This window comes from Setaria italica, chromosome VI (assembly GCF_000263155.2).
Source record: "Setaria italica strain Yugu1 chromosome VI, Setaria_italica_v2.0, whole genome shotgun sequence".
Taxonomy (NCBI): domain Eukaryota; kingdom Viridiplantae; phylum Streptophyta; class Magnoliopsida; order Poales; family Poaceae; genus Setaria; species Setaria italica.
The window spans coordinates 7,285,706-7,297,876 of NC_028455.1; the positions used below are offsets into that span (position 1 = coordinate 7,285,706).

At 48.4% G+C, this 12,171-nt stretch overlaps 2 protein-coding genes across 2 annotated transcripts; one reads left to right on the plus strand and one right to left on the minus strand.

The window, feature by feature from the left end:
• Positions 1 to 1,050: 1,050 nt before the first annotated feature.
• On the minus strand, positions 1,051 to 2,725 carry LOC101771927 (30S ribosomal protein S21, chloroplastic). The gene is made up of 2 exons (XM_004972922.3): positions 2,265 to 2,725; positions 1,051 to 1,484 (listed from the first exon to the last, which is right to left on the minus strand). Exons 1-2 carry the CDS (start codon positions 2,651 to 2,653, stop codon positions 1,367 to 1,369), a joined length of 507 nt encoding a protein of 168 aa, XP_004972979.1. The 5' UTR covers positions 2,654 to 2,725; the 3' UTR covers positions 1,051 to 1,366.
• Positions 2,726 to 10,667: 7,942 nt separating this feature from the next.
• Positions 10,668 to 11,963, plus strand: LOC101782613 (UPF0481 protein At3g47200). Its single transcript, XM_004974431.2, has one exon. It carries the CDS (start codon positions 10,668 to 10,670, stop codon positions 11,961 to 11,963), a length of 1,296 nt encoding a protein of 431 aa, XP_004974488.2.
• The last annotated feature ends 208 nt before the right edge of the window (positions 11,964 to 12,171 follow it).

Below are 12,171 nucleotides of genomic sequence, written 5' to 3' on the forward strand. Positions count from 1 at the left end.
GATAGTTTTTTTTATAAAAAAAAACTTTACTGGCTGCACGAATGCTTTGACCAAATAAAAGCTTGGAAATTACTATTGAGCATCGAAAGTCGAAACCGCAAATTGCGTTCTTCGCCTGCTGGTGTCGGTGTGGGTTGTTGGGTCGCCGTCGACGACCAGCTGACCAGGCACGCCGATGGCATGGCTTGCAACCTCGTGACGAGGCCCGAGGTTACACGTTGAAATCGTACCTCCATTGGGGGCAGCCGGCTTGTAGGCTTGTAGCTCTAGCTCGTGTTGGACCCAAGAGACTTCAGACTTCTGACCTGCTCTGCTGACCACCAACCGAATTCAAATGTAACCATAGATCTTGTACTTAATAAAAAAAAAGGTGATATTCACGTTGTTTTTTTAAAGAAATTAGATGTTACCTAAGAAAAGAGAAAAAAATCGTTTAAAAAAATATAGGTGCTACTATGTTAGACTGAAATAGGGTGGCACAGTGACTGAGTGGCACAAAGCACATACAAAAGAGAAGAAAACCCGGTGGACCCATGTGGGTCCAGAGGTAGGCACCCAGTTTCCGTTGCTGTGGCGTGTGGAGCTTTGGAGCTTTTCTGCACCTCGACTTGTGTCCAACCAAGACCCTGATAATTGCCAACTCAATCAAAGATTCAAGACGATGACGAGGACGGAACGACGAGCCCCAATCATGCGCCGAACAACACCGGAAGGAATATGACGTGGCGTGGCAATTGGCAAATGGGCACGCGAACAGGTGGGCGCCACGAGCTCTCCTCTCCTCGCTGGGTTCTTCGTCGCCTCTTCGTTTTCTTCTCACGTCGGTTTTGGACACTTCTGGCAGATGTTACAGCAGGAGTATTTCTTCAACGTAACGTATCCGAAACAGGATTTGAAGCATGATTTGACTCTGAGGACAACCATGGCGATTTTGCATGAGTTACAGATTTACAGCTTCTGCATCAGAGATTTTGTTTTTGTTTTTTTTAAAGCAGCTGTGTCAGAATGTCCTCTGTGCTCTGAGTAACAGATCACCAAGTCAAGTCTCTATTGCATCAGAATTCCTCCTTTCTTTTATACCCAACAAGAAAACAGTAGCAACGTAATAATTCTTCTGGGAACACACCAGTCATTGGTCTCTTTCCCTAGCCAGTACATCCATACACAAAGAGCACAAGAGGGTTCAAGTATTTGCAGCACAGTCAAGAGGCTCTGCACTTGAGACATAACATTCAGAACAAGGCTTTACATCAGTCGCCTACCGGGCCGTGGTCACTAATCAGGTACAAATGATTCGGTAACACACTAACACCTACTCCATTTCCTCTAGCTAACCAAAAAGGACCCAAGTTCAAGTGTCGAGACTCTATCTGTAAGATGGCAACTCTCCTCCAGGGAGCTCCCAGTTGTCATTCTCCTCATCATCGGTGCCCTGCTCCTTCGTCCCTTGCTCAGCACCGAATGGATATGGACCCTTGAAGCGCCTGCAATGGGATGATCGGGACCAGCTACGAGTCAGGAGTTGCTACAATTGAAATGAAATCGACGTATTCAGAAAATGGCAAAGTACAATCATGTGTTCAGACTTCAGAAAAAGTAGGGATGCTAGATGCCCCTCATCTTACACATGGCAAAATTCAGTAGAAGTTATAAAGTTTGCTGCAAGATTCGATAATGGGTTTTTGATCATGCATTTCCTTAAACTTGCACATACCGGGGATGGACACTCATGCATTCAGGACCTATTCTCCAGAAACAATGATCATGAATGGTGATAATACAATCTCCTCAAATATGAAAACGATGGTCTAGGAGACAGCTTAAATAGCAAGAACAAAAATTAGGACCTTTGAAATGATCATTTCAAATGCGCAATTATTTGCATTCAGATCTTATCTGTCCTGACATAGTTGCCACACCTTCAGGATCTTGACTGTTGGCAGTAGGCCGGTTTGAATGCTATTGTCTAACGAATTTGGCAGATACATTGTTGTTATCAGATATATCTGATCACATAGCAACCTAGAACTCTCATTGCTAACTAACGCACAGCAAACTTAAAATTTCAGAACTAGCCTATAATTGAACAAAAAGAGTCAAAATCAGTAATCATTTGATTATGGTAACCAAAATTGTAGAAGACAGAGCAATAGGATCAGAGATCACATCATCCAACTATCCTAGCAAACATAAGCACAAAGCGACAAGATATATCGATCAAGCTCACTCATCGCGAGATCACGAGATCAAGCGAGCGGACGCACCTCCGGCGGAACCTCCATGCCGCTGACCGTGCCTTGCGCTTGCGCTTGTCCCGCGCGTCCTCATGCCTCCGCCGCCGCCTGATCTCCTCCATGACGCCCGCGCGGGACACCTGCCACGTGAACCGACGCAGGAGCTCCTCCCCGCCCACGTCCTCGTCGCCCGCGTCCGCCTTCGCGTTGTGGTACTTGGGGTTGGCCGCCGGCACCAGCGCCGAGCCCCGCGCGGACGGCTGGGACTGGGATGGGGCGGAGAGGGCGAGGGTGGCGGCGGGGGGAAGCGGCCGCCGCGGGAAGGAAACGGAGGTTGGTGTCGGGTTAGGTTGGAGGAGGGCAGACGAGCGCGACGAGGAGACGGCTGCGGCCGCGGAGGTGGCGGCGGCGGCGGCCATGGTGGTTATGGTGCCCGCCGGCGAAGACGAATCAACTTCCCCTAGACAGAGTTTGTAGAAGCCCCCGGTTGGTGGGCCTGATGGGCCTGAGGGAGGATCTGAAGATCTTCATGGATCTCAAATACGGGACAAGCAAACAGGAGGAAAAGGAAAGTACGTGCTTTCGTAGTTTTTTAGCCCATGAAGCCAAGCCCACCACAATGGATCTGAAATGTGCAGCAGGATAGTGTTCAAACTTCAACGGCACTACCATCCCTCTATATTTTATCTACAGATAATCTTACAAATTAATGTTCGTAGAATTTGCTCAAAATATATATCTCAGATAATCTTACAAATTAATTAAAAAGGTTAATAAAAAGATTATCCAAATATAGTCAAGTGGGGGTCTTATTTTGATGATCTTGTTAAAAGAAACCTATAGGTGGAATTAGAATTTAATTTAGATGCACGATTTAAGATCTATAGATTCTTTTAGATTGAAACTTTCTTTGCACGGAATTGCATCATCTGTTACATGCATACACTGGTTATGGTCCTTGCTGGAATGAAAAGCGGTCCATTACCACGTGCTACTGCGATTCGTCTCCAGCGACGTATAACCGCACCCCGATTTCCTCCCTTCTGTCGGCGTCAATGAATTTGTTGAATACTTTAACCCCACACAAGCTTGAATTGCACGAACATTACAAATTTTGCTTAAATTTCAATCCAATCATGCTTTAGACAGAGGCACAGGCCCATCCTCAATGTAACTCCTATATGATATAAAAATGGTGATGTTCACAAGATTAGAATGGAACTTCCGCTACATGAATACTGTAAACATATAAACATATGCATCGCGTGTACAGTGAGATCTTGATGAAAAAAGAAGGAAATCATGACAAACAATCTAGCAATGTTGTTTCAGTGAGACTAGGGTCTTGAAGATGCCGATGAGCACGCCAGTGACTGGCAGGAACGCAGCGATGAACCTGTAGTTGTTGTAGACGAACTTGTACGCGTGATCCTGACCGACCTGTGGCGCTTGTAGGAGTCAATCTCCTCCAGGGCGACAAAGTAGCGGTCGCCGAAGCGGAGGTTCTGGCCGAGGCCCTTGAAGAATCCCAGCGCCTGCTTATTGCTCGGGGCGCCGTGCAGGAGGCGGCGCCGCCGGAGCTCGTGCACGTCCTCCTTCCGGTCCATGAGCATCGCCAGCACCGACAGGTACGAGCTCACCACGAAGCCGTCGGACTCCCTGCTCGCGCCGGCGGTGGACGCCTCCAGCGCCGCCATGTTGACGAGCCAGCACGCGGTCACCTCTCTCAGGAACACCGGCGACAGCAGGAGCTCGCCGGCCAGGCGGAACCGCCGGACGCGCATGTCGCCGAACCACGGCTCCGTGCTCGGCATCAGCACGACGCCGATCTCCGCGAGCTCCACGGCGCTGCTCGGCGACATCGGGTAGGCCGTGTAGTTCGCCATGTGTTCCGGCATACCGCCCACCTGGGTGAACCGGAGGAGGCCAAGGAGATGCGGGGGCTTGTAGTGCTCAATGCCGCCGCCGCCGTGGCTTTTACCGCTCGGCGGCGCCGGCGCCGTCGCCGGGATGCATCCTGATCCCCACCGCATCCGCCGCCGGCCGTTCTTGGGCTTCGCTTTCCCGGGGTGGAACTTGGCTCCCATGTCGTTAACGAACCAGCGCACGTCGACGGACATGAACTCCGTGAGGGCGTCGAGGACCAGCTATGGGATCTGGTTCTCGAGCAGGAAGATGTCCTTTTGGATGCTGGTCCCCGTGGACAGCGTCATCCGGTTCCTCAGCACCGGCAGCGCGGTGTCGCTGCCGTCGATAACGTACTGCAGCAGTACTGCAGCAGGAAGCAGCCGTCGAGGAACATCATGGCGGCGAACTCGGCGTCCTCTCATCGATGTCTAGTACTATCATGGATGCAAAATTATACTTCTTGTGCCTACGTTCCTACCAGCGTCCATGGCGGGAACACTATTCAGAGAGACCAGTGTCTCGCAATCGTCGTTTTCAAGTTTCAAATGCGGTGCACGTAGGGGTGGTAATAGATCATGGCCCTCGTACCTCCTTCGCAATTTAACTCAGCCCTATCTATTTTTAGATCAAAATCATATAATATTATGATCCGGTTCTTAGTGAGCCCGATCCTTAAATTTGCTAGGCTAAATTAGATGGTCTTTTACCACCCCTACGTGCACGTAGTTCTTTGTATATGCTTGGGCTATGGTTCACTACCTGGCTAGATCAACTTTGAAAAAACACCAAGCGTCAGATACTTGGAGTGATGGCCGAGAAGCACTTTCTTTTCTCCATGACATCGATCGGCAAAATTGATGGACCTAGCCTTTATCCAGAAGATCCCTTGCCCAAATCGTTCCCAACATCAGGTTTCAAGCTTCATGTTAACCCGTGGCATCTACATGCCCCCACTAGTCTTTTTTTTTTGGTTGTAACTTACACACTCTCCTGTGTGTCTGTGTTGCAGGAAGCACGGACAGTATATACACCTGATGGAAGCCTGGAACTGGAACCGGGCACTGTCCAAGGTTAGCGTTCTTCCACTTGGGGCGACGCCATCAACACATGATCCAAGTTTTGTAATCGATGATGAAAGGCTAGGTTCTAGTGAGCAGAGTTTCGTGGACTCGTGGTAGGCCCGTGGAAGCTTTAAAGCTAACCTCCATCTCACTTCTATTATTAATTGGGGGCTCATTTAGAGCCTTCGAGACATGCTAATAAAATAGATAAAATATAGAAATTCTCATAAAAAATCAGAAGCATTGAATGATCAATTTCGGTAGAATAATCATTATAGTTATAACCTTTGGATCTTTTTTTATGTATTTTTAAAAGTTACCCACCTCTGCTACCTCTGCCATTATGAATATCTAAATTACCCACATGGCCACACGTCATTATAGAAAAAAAAAAGCTAAAGTAACTCCGCAAAACATAATAAAGAGAAATGCCATTATAAAACATAATAAAGAGAAATGCTCACAAATCATATGTTAGGGCTTAAAAACTGTAACAACTCTGCCTTAATTAGGTGTATTTAAACCTAAACAAGTCATTAGTCACTAAGCAAAAGAGGTGAAATGTCCTTTTTGACCCTAAAAAGCTCTTTTTGGAGTTAAATATAAAACTTGAGTTTTTATATACAAACTTGAAATTTTGCCCAAATAAAAGTTGTAAAACTTTTAATTTTAAACAACTTTTGTTAAAAACACTTTGGCTAATTCGGAGTGGGAGAAGGTCAAGAATCAAACCAGGAGTATAATAAAACCCTACAAACAACCAAAGTCCTGGAATTCAAGTTTTTCTTCAACTTTGCAACCTGTTATCTCACAATTTCATATCTAACCTCAAGTCATACCTTTAATAAAAGTTGTAGTCCCTTGAGTGTGTTCCAACTTTGTTACACTGAACCAGGTTCAAATCATAACCTAACCTGCTCAAAATCTTGGTCAAAGTAGGGTAAAACAGTCAACTCAGCCATCCGAACATTCCAGCTCTAAGTCTGGAAACCATCCAGAGTGCGCCTCTTGGCGAGTGTGTTTCTCCAAATTTTTGAACTAAACTCGAGAAAAACCCTTAATAAGAGTTGAATTCCTAAGACCGAAGAGCAACTCCTTCAATAGCACCCTGGTCTAATTCAACTCAGAAGCTGTCCAAAATTCAAGTCAAAGACAGCCAAACTCCTGAAATTCCTCCAAATCGGCTGAAATGTTTTAAGTCTGAAATCTCTAGTGTTTGGCAAACTTTGGCTCGAGTTATCTCCAAATCCGTTCAAAATCTGAGCAAAAACCCTTAGTAAAGTTTGAACTCCGAGCATAGGACTATAAGTTTGCTTAAGGGATATTTGAATATTTAGTTTGAAAATCTTGAGTGGAGGGCCCCCAAAGTTGATCTTGTTTGTAGCCCGGCTTTGCCTCGACGCCTGCGCGCCGCCCGCCGCGTGGCCGCTGTCCACCGGCCGCTCGCCGGCGCCCTATCCCCGGCGGGGAAGCGACAGGATGGGAGCCTCGACGCCCAACCAGCACCGCAACAAGACCCGACGAAGCTCCCCGCTGCCCTATCATCGGCCGAGCACATCCCTTGCCCCCTGCCGCGCATCCACGCCCGCCAACCGGAGCTTTGCCCGCTTGCCGGAAAAGAAGCCACATGCCGCCGCTGTCCCCCGCCTCCGCCCGCTCACCCAACCAGAGCCTTGGCGCTCCGCCTCGCCCGCCCGACAAACCGGATGCCCACGCTACATATCGCCCGTGGCCAACCACGGCGAGATTTCGCCCGGAGCTCCGCTTCCCAGGGCCAATGGCGCCTCCGGCTAATGGCCGCCTCGCCCGCGCACCCGCTCTCCCCGGCCTTATCCTCCTGCGTCGGGAGCCCCACCTCGACCCTCTACTCCACCTCTGCTCCATAAAAGGGCCAAGCCCACCATCAGCGCCACCCTTCGCCACCTCCCACACGCCGCGCCCCTGTTTTTCCTCTGCGACGCTGCTAAGGCTCCTGTGGAGCTCCCACCTCCGCGTCGCCCCGCGCTCCGACGACCTCTTCGCCCGCTTCGCCACCCCTCCACGCACGTCCCCGAGCCGCTCGTTGCCCTCCCGACGCCACCGATGTGCCGGAACGCCGCCCGCACCGCCACCCGCCAAGCCAAGTCGCCGCCGCCGCGTTCCAACCCTTGCCGGCCATCTCCGTCACCCCAACTCCGCCAAGTCGAGCTCAGGTGAGCCCCTGCGCGTCCCCGGCCACTTGTTGCCCGACCCCCGCCGGCGAATCGCTGGGGATTTCACCGCCGCCGCCATGCGCACCCCCGGGGATGACATTGCATCTTCCCCGACCTTTCCAGGGGCCTAGGCGCAAAACCTAGGGACCTCTGCACGAATAAAACCGTAGACGTGAGGGGTAGAGTGCAAGTTTGCCTCGGTTATTTGTTTTAAATCAACAGAAAAAGGTTTGAACTTTGTAAATGCCCAGTAAATCGTAGAAAAATCAGAAAAATGCCAAATCACTTTTGTTGGAATCCTTGTTCTATCTAGTTTCTTACAAAAATAAGTTTGCGCATGTTACTATTGTAAATAATATCCTATAGTTTTATTCCTTGCTCAAGCCTTTTAAATCATAGTAAATAGAAGAAAAATGAGAAAAAGGTAAATCCAACTCTGTGGTGTATGTTTCAATGAGTAGAAGTTTAGAAAAATACTTAGTGCCCTGGAGTAGAACTTAAAGTTACTGTTTTAACCTTATATTTGAAATCTAGGGTTAAATCTCCCTTTTTGCATAAGTTTTAATCCAAAGCTGAGAAAAATATGAAACTACTTGGAGTAGCTCAGTTTTGAGAGGTAGTTTACAGGAAAAATATGGGTTGTGGTCACAATCAGAAAGAAACCCACCTTCCTTGTAAAGCATGTTTCAATTGGAGATAAATAGGGGAAATAGTTGTCCTTCTCCAAAAATCATGAACAATTCACCAAAGCTTCTGTAACACACCTTCAACATACTGGTAAAATTTTACTCTCAGAATCACTATAAGTTTTGAGATAAAAATAGTTAAGCACATGCTACCCTTGGTGATAATATGCGTTTAATTCTTTTTGTGGTAATCCAATGGCTCCCAAATTTTACAGTAACTTATCAATAACTTAAGTAAGGTGCTGTAATTTTCTCAGTGCCTTATGTTGCTATTTGCTTGTGGAACCATTTTTTTGGCTAAATAATCGACTTAAAGGAAAACAAAAAGAAATATAAATCCTAATAAACTAAATAAGTAATTTTGGAAGAGATACAAAAAAAACATTCAGAAGTGAATAACTCTCCAAATGCACTTGAACCACCCTAAACATGACCCCCCGCACCTTCTTTATGCAACTCTAAGTTGTGAGAATCTATATATGTACACAATCGCCATCAAAGTCAACCTCAAGTTTAAACTGACCACCTTACTTTATGAAGTTAAAGAAAGTTAAAACCCTATTTAGGTGAATGTGGCCTATATGCAACTTTCTTTCTACCAGTAAACCATGCCTTGCATCATTGGTGTACGCGCTTGGATAAAACTAAACTCCTGCATGTGCATGTCGTGTAGAAGCTAATCTCGCTAACGGGACCTACGAGCTCCACCCTACGCCGGAGGAAGAAGCTGCTACGGAGCTTCATCACTTGGAAGTCGAGCCCGAGCTAGATCAAGACCCCAAGGAACCGCTAACTTTTCCTGAAGGCAAGCCCCGGTGCATGAATTCCCTGTTTAAAATTTATGCAAGTAATTGATGCTTATGATTGTGCATTTACGTTTGTAGGAGTTGATTGAAATTGTAGATGCATGAACTTAATACCTTGATCCGAATACTAGTTGCTAAGGTCGAGTAGTTGCAATGCTTAATAGGTCTCGGTAAAAGTCGAGTGATTTCCTGTCACTCGCGAGTTATAGGAGTTGAGTACTTTACTTAGGTTGCAACTATAAGGACGATGGACGGGGTAGGGCTTATGTTCGATACTTGGTGGTTTGCCCCGTCTGTCTATATGAAATGGACTAAGGTCGAAACGTGTAGGCGTTCATGATCAAGTGTTTGAAAGTACTAATCTCATACCTAGTATGGGATGGGGAAGTCTAGTACCTGATTGAACTAAGGCATGGCTTATACTCCTGCTGTCCGTGGAACGAGGTTCCCATGGTGCATCATGTGGGTACAAGTGTGGTCACTATACGGCAAGGATGCTGGGACTGTGAAGCATTGCCTGCCAAGGGAAGTTTGGCCCTGACACGTGTCTGGGGATCGATGGGGACGAGTGACAAATGAAGCGATTCTTCGTGGTGTGCGGATGTCGTGAGATTAGGTTCGCCATGCATGGTTAATAAATTCGAATCGATTCGTCTGCCTCTCACAGTTTGGGACTACTTGATCGCTATTTTGCACTGAGTAAAGATGGAACATGAGGATATTAATCTTGATGTTTGTTCGTTAACTGTTTGGAAAACTATGCTTGCTTAGTGTAAGTTTCTAATCTAGACTGGTTAATGAACGTGGAACTTGAGCTAAAATATTGAAAGTAAGGACCAACTATAGACGCTTTTGGCAAAGCAAACCCAAAGCCAAAAAGCCTTGCATGTCTAGAAGGTTGTGACAGTACCTATCACCTGTCGGGTCAGTCTTGCTGAGTATTAGTTGCTCAGCCTTGTTGTAGCTTAACTTTTCAGGTAATGTCGATAGTATGGTTGCTGGCACCACTTGGCCTACCCAGCTCCCTCCGGGCTGGACAGTCAAGTGGGATCCCTCCTCGGATGGCGAGGGCATGGATCATTGATGTTATGATCGGCTTCGTCATGATATCGTGTATCGACATTTAGCTTCCGCTTGTTTTACTTCGTCTTTGTTGAACCTTGCAAACTTGTTTGAATTTCAAAAACTCTAATGTAATAAATTGTTGAACTATATTAATGTGATGGGAATGTTGTAATCTCTGTGCCACTCACCTTCGTGTGAGCAATGCTTCTCGATCCTGTGTAAGTGGTTTATCGGATGAAATCCGACGGACAACCGAGTTGACTTGCTTAAAGTGCATGATCGCGTGTCAAGCGACTTAAGTGCATTTTAGCCAGGTTAAATTGGGCGGTTCCGCCAAAAAACACTTGATATTCTTTCCCAATGATATACTATAGCAAAGCAACTGAAATTAAAAAGACCAATGATGAAGCCATGGCGGTGTAGACTATATGGTCTTGAAGCCAGATAAAGGTTTTGGCGGTGCAATCATCATGCAATGATGAAGATTTTGCTTGATCTGACGATCAAATAAGAGGCAAAAGATCAATAGATGCTTCGACCACTGATCCAAGCATGTGCCAGCTAGACTTCCAGTGGGCGAACAAGAGGCGTGTGCGTGGTTCTTCCAGTATATAAATGCACATGCAACGTTCCAGGGAGCCGACTGAACACACTCAGACCCGTGAATAATTTGGAGGAGAGGATGAACAGGGCAACCGAGAGCCACGTCGTCTCAATGACGCAGACAAGAATCCAAAGGTTCCCCCAGAGCTTGAGAGGGATCGGCGGCGGCGAGGGTAACCGCCGCTACGTGGTGCCGAGCGTGGTGGCCATCGGCCCGTTCCACCATGGCCGTGCTCACCTGCACGAGATGGAGGAGGTCAAGCTCATGGCGGCCCACCGCTTCTGCGCGGACTCGGGCGTCCAGGTAGTGCGCGATAAGATCTTCTCCATCGCCGGTGATGCTCGCAGATGCTACGCGGCCACCGGCGACTTGCAGATCGCGGCACTCGAAGATGCCGAGTTCGCGGAAATGATGTTCGTGGACGGCTGCTTCCTGCTGCAGTTCATGTTCAAAGGCAACGAGCCGCCGATCGTGGGACGCTTCCTGTCGTCCGGGCCTAGCATCCTCAAGGACATCTTCCTGCTCGAGAACCAGATCCCATGGCTGGTGCTCGAGGCCCTCGCCAAATATGTGCCCATGCACGACGGCCTTGTCATCGCGGACTTGGTGCTCAACTTTATTGTTGATCATATGAAAGGGTACTTTTTTCTTGACAGATCAAGAAAGGAAGACAAGGCTAGGCTGTGTTTCCAGAATCTCCTGGCGAAATGCCGATGCGCCAAGGATCCTGTTGGAATGGGAAGGAGCTTCAGCCATGGAGACCACCCCAATCCGAAGCATCTCCTCGGTCTCCTCAGGTTCGGCATGACACGCGGGATGCCCTCACAGAAGAGGAGGAGCGAGCTCAGCAACCGCAGCTTCCCGCGGCTGTCCTGCAGCGCCGTGGATCTCGCGCAGATCGGCGTCAAGCTGACCGCCAGCAGGACCCCATGGTTCGCCGACGTCAACTGCCAGAAGAAACCCATCTTCGGCGAGCTCTCCCTGTCCCCGCTGTTCCTGAACCACGTCGCCGCCTGCTGCCTCGTCAACCTGGCGGCGCTGGAGGTGACCGAGGCGACGAGCGCCTCGAGCTCGGAGTCGGACGGCTTCGTGGTGAGCTCGTACCTGTCGGTGCTGGCGATGCTCATGGACAGCGAGGAGGACGTGCACCAGCTCCGGGTGAGGGGCGTGCTGTGCAGCAACTTCAGCAACAACCAGACGCTGGCCTTCTTCAAGGAGCTCGTCCAGTACCTTCGCCTGGGCTACAACTACTACGCCGCCATGGAAGAGATCGACGAGTACATGCGCCGGAGACCCGTGAGGATCGCCGTCCACAGGTTCATCTACAACAACTACAGGACCATCGTCGCCGTCCTGTCCATCGCCAGTGTGCTCGTCGGCATATTTAAGGCGCTCAAGAAACCATAGCTAGAGATAGTCATGCATCGTGTAATTTTCTTAGTTATGGTTGTGTCTAGTTTTAAGGTGACATTTAGGCTTCTACAAACTAATCCTTAATTGTTGCGAATTGGAGCCAGACATTGGCAACTGTTTGGGCAAGGGATCCGGATAAAAAAGAACAGCGCATGCTTCTGCCTTCACTCTGAGTATCTGACAGCTGTACGTTGGAGCCTTA

Excerpts from the sequence above, each read along its gene's own strand:
- LOC101782613 (XM_004974431.2), top strand. The coding sequence starts at position 10,668 with ATGACGCAGACAAGAATCCAAAGGTTCCCCCAGAGCTTGAGAGGGATC.
- LOC101771927 (XM_004972922.3), bottom strand. The coding sequence starts at position 2,653 with ATGGCCGCCGCCGCCGCCACCTCCGCGGCCGCAGCCGTCTCCTCGTCG. Across the intron at positions 1,485-2,264 it reads GCATGGAGGTTCCGCCGGAG|GCGCTTCAAGGGTCCATATC; the intron begins GTGCGTCCGCTC and ends ATCCCATTGCAG.